Below are 16,507 nucleotides of genomic sequence, written 5' to 3' on the forward strand. Positions count from 1 at the left end.
AACTTCTTTTGAATTTTTACCTAAAGTTGTGAACTCCAACAACATTAGTAGAGAAATTGTGGTTCCTTCATTATGTCCTAATCCTAAGAATTCTAAGGAGAAATCATTGCATTCTTTGGATGTTGTTAGAGCTTTGAAATATTATGTTGAAGCTACGAAATCTTTCCGTAAGACTTCTAGTCTATTTGTTATCTTTTCCGGTTCTAGGAAAGGCCAGAAAGCTTCTGCCATTTCTTTGGCATCTTGGTTGAAATCTTTAATTCATCTTGCCTATGTTGAGTCGGGTAAAACTCCGCCTCAAAGAATTACAGCTCATTCTACTAGGTCAGTATCTACTTCCTGGGCGTTTAGGAATGAAGCTTCGGTTGACCAGATCTGCAAAGCAGCAACTTGGTCTTCTTTGCATACTTTTACTAAATTCTACCATTTTGATGTATTTTCTTCTTCTGAAGCAGTTTTTGGTAGAAAAGTTCTTCAGGCAGCGGTTTCAGTTTGAATCTTCTGCTTATGTTTTTTGTTAAACTTTATTTTGGGTGTGGATTATTTTCAGCAGGAATTGGCTGTCTTTATTTTATCCCTCCCTCTCTAGTGACTCTTGTGTGGAAAGATCCACATCTTGGGTAGTCATTATCCCATACGTCACTAGCTCATGGACTCTTGTTAATTACATGAAAGAAAACATAATTTATGTAAGAACTTACCTGATAAATTCATTTCTTTCATATTAACAAGAGTCCATGAGGCCCACCCTTTTTTGTGGTGGTTATGATTTTTTTGTATAAAGCACAATTATTCCAATTCCTTATTTTATATGCTTCGCACTTTTTCTTATCACCCCACTTCTTGGCTATTCGTTAAACTGATTTGTGGGTGTGGTGAGGGGTGTATTTATAGGCATTTTAAGGTTTGGGAAACTTTGCCCCTCCTGGTAGGAATGTATATCCCATACGTCACTAGCTCATGGACTCTTGTTAATATGAAAGAAATGAATTTATCAGGTAAGTTCTTACATAAATTATGTTTTACTGTTTTTGGAATAGGCTTTGTTAGTCAGCCTTAAAGGTTTGTGATCTCTGGGCTTACATATTTTACACTTTTTATTTTTTATTACTTCAAGGTCTCAGTCAAAAATGATGTTGATACAATTTGTTGTTGGCAGTAAACATATAAACATGGATTGTTAAAAGGTTACGTTTTTAACATAGCTCTGTAGTTATTAGCCTAATCTAAAAATAGCGATTTGAAGTTCCAGAATCAGTATGCTGAGCATCACATTCTATTATAGAACTGGTTATGTGAAGATTAAACTGATCGCTATAATTAGGGTTTGTTTTGTATCCAATTAACAAATTCATCTATCCTTACTGATAGACTGGTTGGATTATAACATGGTTATATTTAGTTTTTCTAAAAGTACGTGTTCTGTTAATATAGATGGATTTATTCTGTAGCTCTGGTAAGATGAGTTTGATTTATTAAACTAAGAGTTGTATACATTTTCTATTGGCAGACAGGTTAATACACGTAGACAATACAGTTAATAATTTCTATTTTCTTTAGATGAACTCATGGAGTGGTTCCATGGAAATTGGCTTGACAACTCAAGACCCCTCTCTCCTGGACTTTCCAAGTAGTGCCACAGGACTAAAAGGAGGCTCCTGGATTGTGTCTGGTTGTTCTGTTTTGGAGGATGGACATTCAATCTTAGAGGAATATGGACAGGATCTGGATCAGCTGGGCGAGGGGGATCGTGTGGGAGTTCAACGCACTCAATCTGGGGAGCTTCACTTGTGGGTGAATGGCAGAGATTGCAGCACTGCAGCCAGTGGAATTCCACCACGGGTATGGGCGGTGGTGGATCTTTACGGGAAGTGTACCCAGATCACTGTCCTGTCCTGTCAGCCACCCCCTGATGAGGAAGACCCTGAAGAGCAGGAGGGAGGTGAGATGAAGAGACACTCCTTGATTTTTTTTTTTATATATATATTTATTATTGTTCTCCCCAGGGACATTTTAGTGGGCGCACAACCTGGCTGATTTTACTGACCACCCAGCTAAAATTTAAGCCAATATTAAATCAACACTAGTTAATAATAAAAGTTTTAATGATTGTTGCTCAAATTATCATTAAATCAATTTATGTTAAATTGTACAATGAATCTGTGCTTTGAATGAATGGCTTAAGTAATTTTTTTTATAAATGACATAAAATTCAAAGTATTACACAGCCGCCACCGGATACTTTCCAGCTGGCAAACTTTTCTGTGGAGAAAACTTTATACCAATTGAAGATGACAACCTTGTATGGAGCAAGTCTATCAGTGCCATTTGTCCAACATATATACATGAATAAATACATATGAATATATATATATATATATATACATACACACACACCTACACCACCAGCAAAAAGATTCTGACTCACTGAAGGCTCAGATGGTGGTTAGCATTTATATCAAAAAAAGTATTTTTGAATTAAGGTATGTACATTGTTTTTTAGACATTATACTATTGCACACTTAATAGACTACAGTATAGTGTAAACATAACTTTTATATGCACCGGGAAACAAAAAAATGAGTGTGACTCTATTTATTGCTATATTTGCTTTATTGCGGTGGTCTGGAATTGAACCCGCAATATCTCTGAGGTATGCCTGTATATAGTATTTTGCCAAATTATTAGACCCATTGGTCAAAAATCATAATTTTGATATTAATTACACAGGTCTCGACAAACCCAGGAGCCAGGGAGCCACTGGCTCCTAAAATTTTACCTCTGGCTCCTAACATTTTGGGTTATTTTCCACATAACTAAATACAAATACCACTGTTTGGCTCCTAAAAGTATGTGTGGCTCCTAAATATTCGTACTGAATTTTCAACAGATTTGTCGACCCCTGAATCACAAATTTATTCTTAATCGTGTGATTGATTTTTTTTTTTTTTTTTTTAGTTTTGTACCCATTTATTACTCCATGTTATATTGGCAACATCAGCAATACATATTTACATGTGATTTGATGTAATATTACTAAAATATTTGGTATATTAACAAATGTATATGTTTTTACAGATGGGTAAACAGTGACTTGACTTTAAAGAAAGTCGGTCAAATTGTCGGTCTGTTGAAGGCAAAAAAAAACCATTGCAGTACAAGATTACTAAATTTGTAGTAATCTCATAGTTCTGTAAAAAATATTTAAGAAAAAAATGGATTGTGGGAATGGTTTCCAAACAGGATTTCTGGCTAACAGGCCGTCTTCAGCTAATCATCGCTAAACAGTTCTCTTGGATACCATGATGCCTACATCCTGAATGTGTTTAGTCAAGACTCTGACAGGCAACTTCCTATTCTGATTGCAGATATCTTCAATTCTTCTGTCAGTTATTGGTGTAGTGACACAATATTGAAAAGAAGCACTCTTCCGTTTTGGGTTCAAATCATCCCCACAATCTATTTTTTTCTTAATATTCTTTACAGAACTACGAGATACACCTACAATTTCAGCAATCTTGTACTGCAACATGCTTTTTTGCCTTTAACAGGCCGTCAATTTGGCTGACTTTCTTTATTGACAATTCACTTTGTTTACCCATCTGTAAAAGCATATACATTTGTTAATTTACCAAACATTTTAGTAATATTGAAATTACATGTAAATATATATTGCAAATGTGCCAATATAACATGGAGTAAGAAATAGTTACAAAACTAAAAAAAATCAATTAACACTATTAAGAATAAATATGAAATTATCAAAATTACGATTTTTGACCAATGGGACTACTGTGTAATGTAATAAAAAAAAAAAAAAAAAAATATATATATATATATATATATATATATATATATATATATATATATATATATATATATACACATACAGTCGTATGCAAAAGTTTAGGCACCCCTGACAATTTCCATGATTTTCATTTATAAATAATTGGGTGCTTGGATAAGCAATTTCATTTTGATCTATCAAACAACTAAAGGACACAGTAATATTTCAGTAGTGAAATGAGGTTTATTGCATTAACAGATAATGTGCAATATGCACCAAAACGAAATTAGGCAGGTGCATAAATTTGGGCACCCTTGTCATTTTGTTGATTTGAATACCTGTAACTACCTAGCACTGATTAATTTGACCACACAATTGGTTTGGTGAGCCCATTAAGCCGTGACCTTCATAGACGGGTGCATCCAATCATGAGAAAAGGTATTTATGGTGGCCAACTGCAAGTTGTTGTTCTCTTTGACTCTCCTCTGAAGAGTGGCAACATGGGGCCTCAAAACAACTCTCAAATGACCTGAAAACAAAGATTGTTCAACATATTATGGTTTAGGGGAAGGCTACAAAAAGCTATTTCAGAGATTTAAGCTGTCAGTGTGCACTGTGAGGAAATGGAAGACCACAGGCACAGTTCTTAAGGCCAGAAGTAAAATATCAGAGAGGCAAAGGATGGTGAGAACGGTCAAAAACAGCTTAAAGACCTACAACATCATCTTGCTGCATGATGGTGTCACTGTGCATCGTTCAAAACAATTCAGCGCACTTTGCACAAGAAGCTGTATGGGAGAGTGATGCGGAAGAAGCCTTTTCTGCACACACGCCACAAACAGTCGCTTGAGGTATGCAAACGCACATTTGGACAAGCCAGCTTCATTTTGGAAGAAGGTGCTGTGGACTGATGAAACAAAGATTGAGTTATTTGGTCATAACAAGGGGCGTTATGCATGGCGGCAAAAGAACACAGCGTTCCAAGACAAACACTTGCTATCCACAGTAAAATTTGGTGGATGTTCCATCATGCTGCGGGGCTGTGGGGCCAGTGCCGGTACTAGGAATCTTGTTAAAGTTGAGGGTTGCATGGATTCCACTCAATATCAGCAGATACTTGACAATAATGTTGAGGAATCAGTGACAAAGTTGAAGTTACGCCGGGGCTAGATATTTCAACAAGACAACGACCCAAAACACTGCTCAAAATCTACTCTGGCATTTATGCAGCGGAACAAGTACAATGTTCTGGAATGGCCATCCCAGTCCCCAGACCTGAATATCATTGAAAATCTGTGGGGTGATTTGAAGCCATGCTCGGCAACCATCAAACCTAACTGAACTGGAGATGTTTTGCAAGGAGGAATGGTCCAAAATACCTTCATCCAGATTCCAGACACTTATTACTGGCTATAGGAAGCGTCTAGAGGCTGTTATTTCTGCTAAAGGAGGCTCTACTAAATATTGATGCAATATTTCTGTTGGAGTGCCCAAATTTATGCACCTGTCTAATTTTGTTTGGATGAATATTGCACATTTTCTGTTAATCCAATAAACCTCATTTTACTACTGAAATATTACTGTGTCCTTCAGTTATTTGATAGCTCAAAATGAAATTGCTGATCCAAACACCCAATTATTTATAAATGAAAATCATGGAAATTGTTAGGGGTGCCTAAACTTTTGCATACGCCTGTATATGAACTGTGCTAAAGAAATGTCTATATATAAATAACATATATTTGTCTCTCTGTAAATAAATTGACTGTGGCTCCACAGTACTATGGTGTCTCATTGTATACTGCTGATTACTGAATTTCTGGTAGAGGTTAAAGTTTTACAAAGGTTTCCTTATCTGAAATGTTTATTATTGGCAGTACAAACAAACCAAAAATATATGTTTAGTGCAAGCTCTGAAAAGCTGACTGCAAAGATAAACGTAAAATTATATCACAGCCAAGGAACAAAGCTAGTTTGTTGTTGTACTCTCTATAGAAAGAATTAGTGGAATACAAAAGTTGGAAAGATAAGAGAAGGTGTAGTTGACACAGACTTTACATACAATTCAGCTAAAAAAGAGTGTGTTTTATTTTTATATAGTACAGTGACTAATAAATAACCACTTCTGGTGTGTAAATAAAATGTGTGCATTTTCTGAGATTTATTTATAAAACAATACATGTCACTTTAAACTAGTAAGGGGACTCCCAAAAGAATTTCAAAAACAAATAGATAAGTGGGGAAATAAAGGCCTCTATAGGGTAGCTGATTTCCTAGACAATGGGAAGTTGTTGACATTTACACAATTAAGAGATAAAATACACCCAAATACATTGCACTGGTTTTTAGATCTCCAAATTTCCCAATGCTATAAATACATATAGACTAGGCAGCATCCCAGCCTGCCCAAAAACTGCTCTGGAACAAATGATAATGACACCCGGTAGAAATAAAAAAATGATTACACGCTTATACTTAGCCATTCAAGAAGCAAATAGTTCAGCAAAAGTGGTAATTTTATGACAAATGGGAACAAGATTTAGCTATAACCTATGATAGAGAAGATTGGAGACAGATTTTCTCCTCAATGAGGAGAAGCTTAATAGGGGCAGACCTTATCGAAAACTCAATAAAAACCTCATATAGATGGTACCTTACACCACTGAAATCCTCACATTACACCACACAGGGTAGTAGATTATGTTATCGGGGATGTAATGGGATAGGGACCTATTTTCACATGTGGTGGGAGTGTCCAAAGATACAACCTACATGGGACAAGCTTTCTCAACTATTTAAGGTGATTCTAGACGACTCCTTTACATTATCAGCCTCACAGGCCTTACTACATATCCCACAGGAGTCAATGAACTCAATTACTAATAGATGGGTTAATATTATATGTACAGCAACCAGAATATGTATAGCTAGAAAATGGAAAGTGGGGGCTCCAGAATGGGGTGAGGTAATGATCAAAATTGAAGATGTTTATAATATGCTAGAATCGGCTGCATGGATACAAGGGACATCTGAGAGATTCCAAAACATGTGGATACATTGGATTTTAAATAAACAGAAATATGTAGGTACATACAGATCAACACTAAGTAACCAATAAGGCTTTTTTAGGGCAATTAAATTGGAGAGAATAGGAACTTTCTTAAATATAGATATAGCGTTCTAAAGAAATCTACAACATTGTCACTGCTCGACGGGAAAAGTTTAAAGTTAAAGGTTTTTCTTTGTATACAGTTATGAAGTTTAGGTTTAGGGAAATGGGATAAGAGGGGGGAGGGGGGGGAGGGGGTGGAGAGGGAGTTAGGGAAGGGGGGAGAAAAATTGATGAAAATGATATAAACAGGGTGCTGAAAACTTTAATTGTTTTAAGAATACTAGGACATTGTAACCCAGCACACTGTTTTATTATGTTGTATTTGATGTGATCCATGACAATAAAAATTATTTCAACTAAACTAGTAAGGGGGTCTATGCACTATTGGTAATTGCAGGTAACACAGTGATTAAATCATTTGTATTATAAAAATCATGTTTGTAGCAAATACAATGAATACTTTACTGAAAAAGCACATAAAAACAGATTTGTGCAAAGATAAGGTTGCTATGCCTTCAATGTAACGTGATATAGTGCATAGAAAAAAATAAGATTCTAAAAAAATGCATGCGTCCATCATTCACTCTAAATACTTTATTGGAGTTGTATAAAAAACAAGCACAACACATACATGCTAAATTAAAAACACTTAAAGGGACACTGTAACCAAAAAATTTCTTTTGTGATTCAGATTGAGCATGAAATTTTAAGCAACTTTCTAATTTACTCCTATTATCAAATTTTCTTCATTCTCTTGGTATCTTTATTTGAAATGCAAGAATGTAAGTTTAGATGCCGGCCCATTTTTGGTGAACAACCTGGGTTGTCCTTGCTGATTGGTGGATAAATTCATCCACCAATAAAAAAGTGCTGTCCAGAGTACTGAAAGCAAATAAAAGCTTAGATGCCTTCTTTTTCAAATAATGATAGCAAGAGAACAAAGAAAAATTGAAAATAGGAGTAAATTAGAAAGTTGCTTAAAATTGCATGCTCTTTCTGAATTACAAAATAAAAAAATTGGGTTCAGTGTCCCTTTAAACTCCTAGGTTAAGCATAATGCTGCTGCTTGAGACCACATACCGCTATGATAAGTTTGATATGCTTTCCGCAATAGGGAGTTTCCTTAGCATATAAATTGTTATAATGTTAAATCAACTATCTGAAGCTAAGCTCCTTCAATAGCGGGAGACAGTGCTCATAACATGTATGCCCCTGAAATGCGTTTCACATCACGCTTCTTCGGAGGGGCCTATTGAAGGCATAGCAACCTTCTCTTTGCACAAATCTGTTTTTGTGTGCTTTTTCAGTAAAATAAAACAATACATAATAAGGGCAAACAACAATAGGAAGTAAGTTTACTGTGTTATACTTGTCTTGCTATTATATGCAATGTAAAAATTGGGGGGGAAAACAAAAAACTGCCCCCACCCCAAAAAAAGGAGAAACTCAACACTACAGCGGGCCTCCAGTGCTGTGTTTAAGACCACAAATTCTTGTTTGCTTTGTGTGCACAGTTTTAAAAAACAAAAAACAATCACTAAGGTTGACTGACCTCCATGCATACTGATACTTGGGTACAAAAATGGGGGGCCCCGTAACATTGGTCTATTTGTCTGTATCGGTCTCTTTAAACATAGAGAATGTTTTGGGGGGGTTTATTCCTGAAATGTAAATATAACAATTCTCGGATAAGTATATCATATAGCACTAATTTTCTATCCTGTGTGCATGTGCATATGGAACAGTAACTAAAAGGCATGGCATCACTCACTCATCCCAATGACTGAAAGTCATGGCATCACTCACTCATCCCAATGACTGAAAGTCATGGCATCACTCACTCATCCCAATGACTGAAAGTCATGGCATCACTCACTCATCCCAATGACTGAAAGTCATGGCATCACTCACTCATCCCAATGACTGAAAGGCATGGCATCACTCACTCATCCCAATGACTGAAAGGCATGGCATCACTCACTCATCCCAATGACTAAAAGGCATGGCATCACTCACTCATCCCAATGACTGAAAGGCATGTCATCACTCACTCATCCCAATGACTGAAAGGCATGGCGTCACTCACTTATCCCAATGACTAAAAGGCATGGCATCACTCACTCATCCCAATGACTAAAAGGCATGGCATCACTCACTCATCCCAATGACTAAAAGGCATGGCGTCACTCACTCATCCCAATGACTGAAAGGCATGGCGTCACTCACTCATCCCAATGACTGAAAGGCATGGCGTCACTCACTCATCCCAATGACTAAAAGGCATGGCGTCACTCACTCATCCCAATGACTAAAAGGCATGGCGTCACTCACTCATCCCAATGACTAAAAGGCATGGCGTCACTCACTCATCCCAATGACTAAAAGGCATGGCGTCACTCACTCATCCCAATGACTAAAAGGCATGGCGTCACTCACTCATCCCAATGACTAAAAGGCATGGCGTCACTCACTCATCGTAATGACTGAAAGGCATGGCGTCACTCACTCATCCCAATGACTGAAAGGCATGGCATCACTCACATCCCAATGACTGAAAGGCATGGCATCACTCACATCCCAATGACTGAAAGGCATGGCATCACTCACATCCCAATGACTGAAAGGCATGGCGTCACTCACTTATCCCAATGACTAAAATTCATGGCATCACTCGCTCATCCCAATGACTGAAAGGCATGGCATCACTCACTCATCCCAATGACTGAAAGGCATGGCATCACTCACTCATCCCAATGACTGAAAGGCATGGCGTCACTCACTTATCCCAATGACTAAAATGCATGGCGTCACTCACTTATCCCAATGACTAAAATGCATGGCGTCACTCACTTATCCCAATGACTAAAATGCATGGCATCACTCACTTATTCCAATGACTAATATGCATGGCATCACTCACCCTTTGAGATTTCCTTTTTGTGTGCCCATTGGCTTAAAAACTAGCAATAGAGGCTCCCTGTACCTGAGAGCATTTCCCGCTGTATCTTTTCTTTTTTTTCTATTTAGTTACTTTTTTTTTGTAAGTCTAATGATTACACAGGGGCTTGTGCGGTATTGTACAGTGAAGAGACAAATGCCTATATCCCAAGAGGTAGCTAAATTAAAAAAAATATTCCGTGTATAGTGCAACCAGGTTAATGTAGTGGAACATTACAAAAGTTAGAATAATGTCCAAAAGCAAACATCTGTCAGTGTTGTGTTCACAAGACTTGCTGAAATTGTAGCTGCAGTTGAAATCAAATGTGCTGCAGTGTTGCAAACAATTCCCAGTCCTTTACCACATACAACCCCAGCCTTTGTTAGGGATAAGTAGATGGAAACTCTGAACATTAGATGTTTGTTTCTTTATCTGCTTATATACTAAAGAGCAAAACAGCTTGTGTGACTACAGTCAGATCATTATTTGAGACTGGGTGGAGACAAAATATACCAAATAAAAGTGGGCAGTGCAGCATGTGACCAAACTATCTATGTTTTCTTTTTTATACAGCCTTCCCTTTGCTTTATTTCTAATTCCATACGTAAAGGGACATAAAACCCAAATATTCTCTTTCATGGTTTAGATAGAACATACTGTTTTAAACAACTTTTCAAGTTACTTCAGTTATCTAATTTGCTCAGTTCTCTTGGTTTCCTTTGTTGAATAGCATACCTAGGTAGGCCTAGGAGCTGTGAGCTAGTTGCTGATTGGTGGTTGCGCATTGTTGCTCCTTCAATTAAGGATACCAAAAGAATGGAGCAAAATTGATAATAGAAGTAAATTGGAAAGTTGTTTAAAATTATCTACTTTATCTAAATCATGAAAGAAAATGTTTGCTTTCATGTCCCTGTAATGGAACATAAAAGTCCCTACAATAAATAAGCATCTGTAAGTATTTAAGAGTATCACTGCTGTAATTCACATGATGGTATTTTTTATGGGCAGAGGAAACTGTGCCGTCAGCAGTTTTGGCTTCAAACACTACAAAGGCAACATTTTATACCGTTCACTGTTTATAAGTGCTTGTTTGTCTTAGAGACTTCTGTGTTTTATTTTAAACTTTCATCATACAGAGAGCATAGATAAAAAAAAAAACAACTAAAATTTAAACTTTCAATTTATTTCAATTATCAAATTTACTTTGTTCTATTGGTATACTTTATTGAAATATAGCTCCTTTCTAAAAGAGCATACCTAGGTAGCCTGCTTATGAAAAAAAGATTAAAAAGAGACATGAAAGTGAAAATAAAAAGTTTATGATTTACATAGAGCGCTCATTTGAAGAAAGAAAAATAAATCAATTTACTTTGTTCTATTACGATCCTTTTTTTTAAAAGTATGCTGAGATGTGTGCACATGCGTAAGCACTTTCTGGCAGCAGTGTTTGCACTAGTATATAATATTGTTTCAAACAGTATTGCAAACACTGCTGCTGTGGTGTGCTGAAGACACATGAATGTTCCTGAGTTCATATGAGCCTACCTGCAAAGGGTAAGCAAAATTCTTTACATTTCTTCTGCTACCTAAAGCTTTTTTTTTTTTCTTGATATGTAATCACATCTTATATTCTAGTGCACCTTTATATCAGGGCTTGACAACCCCAAGCTATGGAAAACAACTGGCAACCTAAATCTAGGCCGTTCCACTGTGGTTTAGAGTCCCCAAGACGCCTATTGGTATCTCCAACCTTCCCCTGGCAGCCACCTCCAGCTGCACCTAAAATTTAGCCTGTTGTGGTAGGATCCTTTTTAGGCTTTGCAGCTGTGAAATGCAAATTCAGCTATGGCTAAGCTCTCCCTCTAATACCTCCTGCACAGCCTCTACCAATGACGCAACTTAAAGGGATCCTAAACACCTCGTCATTCAAGAAATCCTCAAAATAAATATAAAGTGTGTGCAGCAACAACCTCCATACTCACAATATAATGTGCATTTGATCTGTTATTATACTATTTAACCCAATGGAAATTTTCTCTGAACTGTAGCCTATGTGTTAGATAGGGAGCCGCCATGTTGTAACGCGCGTTAAGAGGAGATATGCGGTCACGTGATGCGCTCATCTGTGTTGCCGGTGTTCTAAAGTTATGCCTCTACCCGTAGGAATGTGTATACCTCGTCACTTTGTCAGCTGGTGGAGGCTTGTGGCGCTCACTGCGCATGCGCTAGAGGCCCAAACTCCTTACAACAGCTGGTGAGGAATTATGTGGCACGCGCACGTTACTGGTTACAAAATCCCAATGAACAAGCGGTGTGTCATTGGATTTTGTAACCAGAAACGGTACTGACATTGTATTGATTAACATTGTGAGATGCGGTAGGAAATATATTGAATACGTCTGCTACGTACTATATCTCACACTATATCTCTGGTGCTTTTCTATTCTCTGATCCTTGTTCATAAACTGTCATAATTTGAAAAAAAGTGCACAGCACGATGTAAAAAAAAAAAAAAACATCTCACAGGATGTGCAAATAAATAACGCAGTTTCTGAATTCCTCTAACCTAAGGAGCTGCGCTGGGCTCTTGATCCCTTGCTATATTTCTTCTGCTCCTCGTGTCACTAGTACATGGTGTGTGTATTTACTAGTAATATTCTGCGACCCTTTCTGGTTACAAAATCCAATGAACAAACACGTTCATTGGGATTTTGTAACCAATAACGTGCGCGTGCCACATCATTCTTTGTATCTTCGCATCAGCTGTTGTAAGGAGTTTGGGCCTCTAGCGCATGCGCAGTGAGCGCCACAAACCTCCACCAGCTGATTAAACGTCACCGGAAGTGACGTAGTATACAAATGCCTATGGTAGAGGGATTACTTTAAGACACCGAAAGAGCCTGTGCATAGGAGTTGCGCTTCCTCTCTGACTAAGCAGCAGACCCATAGTACAGGCAGCTTAGACAAAATGAGCGACTGGTTCACACAAGCACCTCTAGTGTACAGCTCAGTGTTCTGTGAAGGGACCTAACTTTGTAAAACGGCGAACCATGTCACTTCCTGTGACGTTTCATCAGCTGTTGCTCTGTTTCAGCCTAATACGCATGCACCGGTGAGGGAAAATGTTATTCACAATTGCGTGCTCGCTCACAGGGGGGATGACGTGAGAACCAAGAATGTGCCCAGCCCTCTTGTCACTGTCTGGAAGCGATCGCCATAGGAGGGGGGAAGATCGCCTTTAGATTTAAAATATTAAGGTAGACATTATTTAAATGCAAAATAGTCTATGCTGTATTGCTCAGTATTGGCAATTATATATGATAGCAAAAGTATGTTGGTTCATTGATGGCAAGTGTTAAAGGTCCCTTTAAGGAAGGTGAGGGAGTTAACGTCACTTGATTTAAAATGTGATGCTGGATGGAGCTGTCAGTAACATGGTGGACTGATTGGTGCGCAAGCGTCCGGGAGTGTATGAGCATATATGTAGTGCTGCATTGCAGCAGGTCTCCACACAAACAGCACATGCTCGCATTATATAAACTCATAGGGGTGGCCAAAAGCTGCTGGCTCCTAGATTTTGATTGAATTGGTTGAGCCTTGCTTACCTGCCCTAAAATATAGTACACATTGTAGAAGGATGAGTCTTTCATGATATTTAGTAAATAGAAATACATATTTCTAATGAAGTAGATGAGGAGGGAACCTCATTCCTATTATTCTGTAGACCTGCTTATTTTTAGTGCACAGTCTATAAAGTCCTCTCTCCTTTTTCCATCCAGCCTCTCTCCTTCCTCTTGGACACACACGGCCTGATAAATTCCCCAACAGTCTGGATTCTGAGAATGGTAAGTTACTAGGGCATAAGGTGACTGTGGCAAAGAGGCAAAAAGCTGTAGTGTGAGTGAAATAGATTTCATTTACTCCCTTATATGTAGTTATAGGAACATACTGTATGAAAATAATTAATGAAAAGTGGTTGTAAATTAAAATAGTGTTTGCATTACGATTGTTAAAGGGACACTGTACCCAAAAAAATTATTTTGTGATTCAGATTGAGCATGAAATTATAAGCAACTTTCTAATTTACTCCTATTATCAAATTTTCTTAATTCTCTTGGTATCTTTATTTGAAATGCAAGAATGTAAGTTTAGATGCCGGCCCATTTTTGGTGAACAACCTGGGTTGTCCTTGCTGATTGGTGGATAAATTCATCCACCAATAAAAAACTAATGTCCAGAGTACTGAAACCAAAAAAAAGCTTAGATGCCTTCTTTTTCAAATAATGATAGCAAGAGAATGAAGAAAAATTGATAATAGGAGTAAATTAGAAAGTTGCTTAAAATTGCATGCTCAATCTGAATTACAAAAGAAACATTTTGGGTACAGTGTCCCTTTAATTTAAAAGAAAATGAAAAAAGTAGCCTTCTATAATAACAGTTTGCATGCCCCTAGATTGAATGGCTTAAATCATCCTTAATACTGCAGCTCACGTGTGGCAAAAGTGGCAGCACTCGTGCCCATGTGGCTTTAATACCAGTGACAATAAAAGGTCTCCTGCATGCATAGGTACTATTGTCTTGTGATGTTATTGCATCTCAAAGCACTATTGGGATTGTTTTATAAATCTCCACATCACTCTTTTTTAACATTGTGTGCAGTATCTCTATTTTGTGTAGCAATATTGTAATTGGTTAAAACTGGAAAGGTCAAACTGTAAATGGGAATCTTTTACTATACTGATTGGGCAGCTCTCATCTTTTAAAATGTGTACACAGCTTTAGTTATGTATTGGAGACAACTGGGATGTTGCTGCTCGTGCTTGAGCACTGCTGTGTTTTAAATACCCTTTCCTATTGGTCAGAATCACAGGCAGGCGGTTAAACAAAGGCTTAGTTATTGTATGCAGCTTCAGGAGACTTGGGGTTCTATCTATCAAGCTCCAAATGGAGCTTGATGCCCCGTGTTCCTGGCGAGCCTGCAGGCTTGCCAGAAACAGCAGTTATGAAGCAGCGGTCACAAAGACCGCTGCTCCATAACCTGTCCGCCTGCTCTGAGCAGGTGGACAGACATCACCGGAAATCAACCCGATCGAGTACGATCGGGTTGATTGACACCCCCCTGCTGGCGGCCCATTGGCCGCGAGTCTGCAGGGGGCGGCGTTGCAACAACAGCACTTGTGAGCTGCTGGTGCAATTCTGAATACGGCGAGCGTATTGCTCGCCGTATTCAGCGAGGTCTGGCGGACCTGATCCGCACTGTCGGATCAGGTCCGCCAGACTTTCTTAAATAGGGGCCTTGGAATTTTATTTAAACATTTTATCTGTACACACAAATGCTGTTCTTTGCTGATATGCTTTATTTAAACTGTTATTCCACAATATACATTTGTGATTTATCATTAGAACAAATAAAGGGGACTTTCAGTCATGAAGTATAAAATACTTCATGCTGAAAGTTCCTTTATTTGTTTGAAGCGTTCGGCGTGCTGAGCACCTAAGGCAGCCCACGGCAGAGCACTACTTTGCTGAGAGGTGACGTTTTAACCTCTTAGCCAATAGCTGTGTGGGCTATCCGGCTTGGCGCCAGCTGGAACACACGGCTATTTGCTAGAGGTGGAAACGCTAGAATTTACCATCACTTTAATCTTTGCTCCCTCACCCCTTTTTTTGGAATTATTTTTTGTCTGTAATACAATAACTTTTTTCTTTTATTTTTAATACCTTTTTTCCCATTTTCTTAGGTTTCCCCAGCACAGAACTCTCTGCTGTGGTTAGTAATGCCATCTTATCGGCATACCATGGGAGTCTCCTGAGCGTGAGCCTCGGCTCTCCACCTCCCCCTGTCGAGCAGTCTCCCCCCACCTCTAATGATGCTCTTCTTTTCCATGAGAAATGTGGAACCCTCATCAAGCTTAGTAATGGAAACAAAACGGCAGAAAGGAGAAGGCCACTGGATGAGTTCAACAATGGGGTGGTGATGACAAATAGACCGCTAAGGGATGGTGAAATGTTTGAGGTGAGAGCAGCGGGAGAGATAAAGTCAGAGGTTGGGATGGAAACGAAGGATAGGGCACTGTCTTGATTTTTATACCAATAGAATGAAGACATCAGACTTGCATATACTGCACAAATACCCAGAGGCAGATTAAACAAAGAAATATAAAAACTTTATTTTTTAATCTTTGTGAATTTTTTTTTTTTATTTTTTTTTTTTATGCTCCCAGATTCGGATAGACAAGCTGGTTGACAAATGGTCAGGCTCCATAGAGATCGGGGTCACCACTCACAATCCCAACAATCTGGAGTATCCTGCTACAATGACCAATCTCCGCTCAGGTAAGTGCTTACACAATGGTTCAATAAGTCATCTCAACCTAAAGTATATACAATTGCTATCATAATGATAAATTCCCATATCCATGGGGATTTTTTTGTTTTGTTTTTTTTTAAAACTCATTTAATTAGACACATTTATGAAACTAATCTTCATTTCTTTAAAGGGACTGTAAACCATGTAATTTAATTCCTAACAACTTACCATTATATATTCAATTATTGTACTTATTCAAAGTATGCAGAGCAAAAGTGCAGTGGAAGCGTTTAATTTTTTTAAAATTTATTTGCATCGAAAATTGCCTTTTCTGTCCGCCTATGAAAAATAATTTTTTTT

General features: G+C 38.0%; 1 protein-coding gene across 1 annotated transcript in view; it reads left to right on the forward strand.

Moving 5' to 3' along the window:
* NEURL4 (neuralized E3 ubiquitin protein ligase 4) overlaps positions 1-16,507 on the forward strand; it is a 169,815-nt gene that overhangs the window by 8,940 nt on the left and 144,368 nt on the right. The window contains exons 2-5 of the mRNA XM_053718447.1: positions 1,561-1,942; positions 13,617-13,682; positions 15,579-15,853; positions 16,062-16,173. Coding sequence (XP_053574422.1) covers positions 1,561-1,942; positions 13,617-13,682; positions 15,579-15,853; positions 16,062-16,173 — 835 coding nt within the window. The remainder of the gene's footprint in view (positions 1-1,560; positions 1,943-13,616; positions 13,683-15,578; positions 15,854-16,061; positions 16,174-16,507) is intronic.

Source organism: Bombina bombina, chromosome 6 (genome assembly GCF_027579735.1).
Source record: "Bombina bombina isolate aBomBom1 chromosome 6, aBomBom1.pri, whole genome shotgun sequence".
Classification (NCBI taxonomy): domain Eukaryota; kingdom Metazoa; phylum Chordata; class Amphibia; order Anura; family Bombinatoridae; genus Bombina; species Bombina bombina.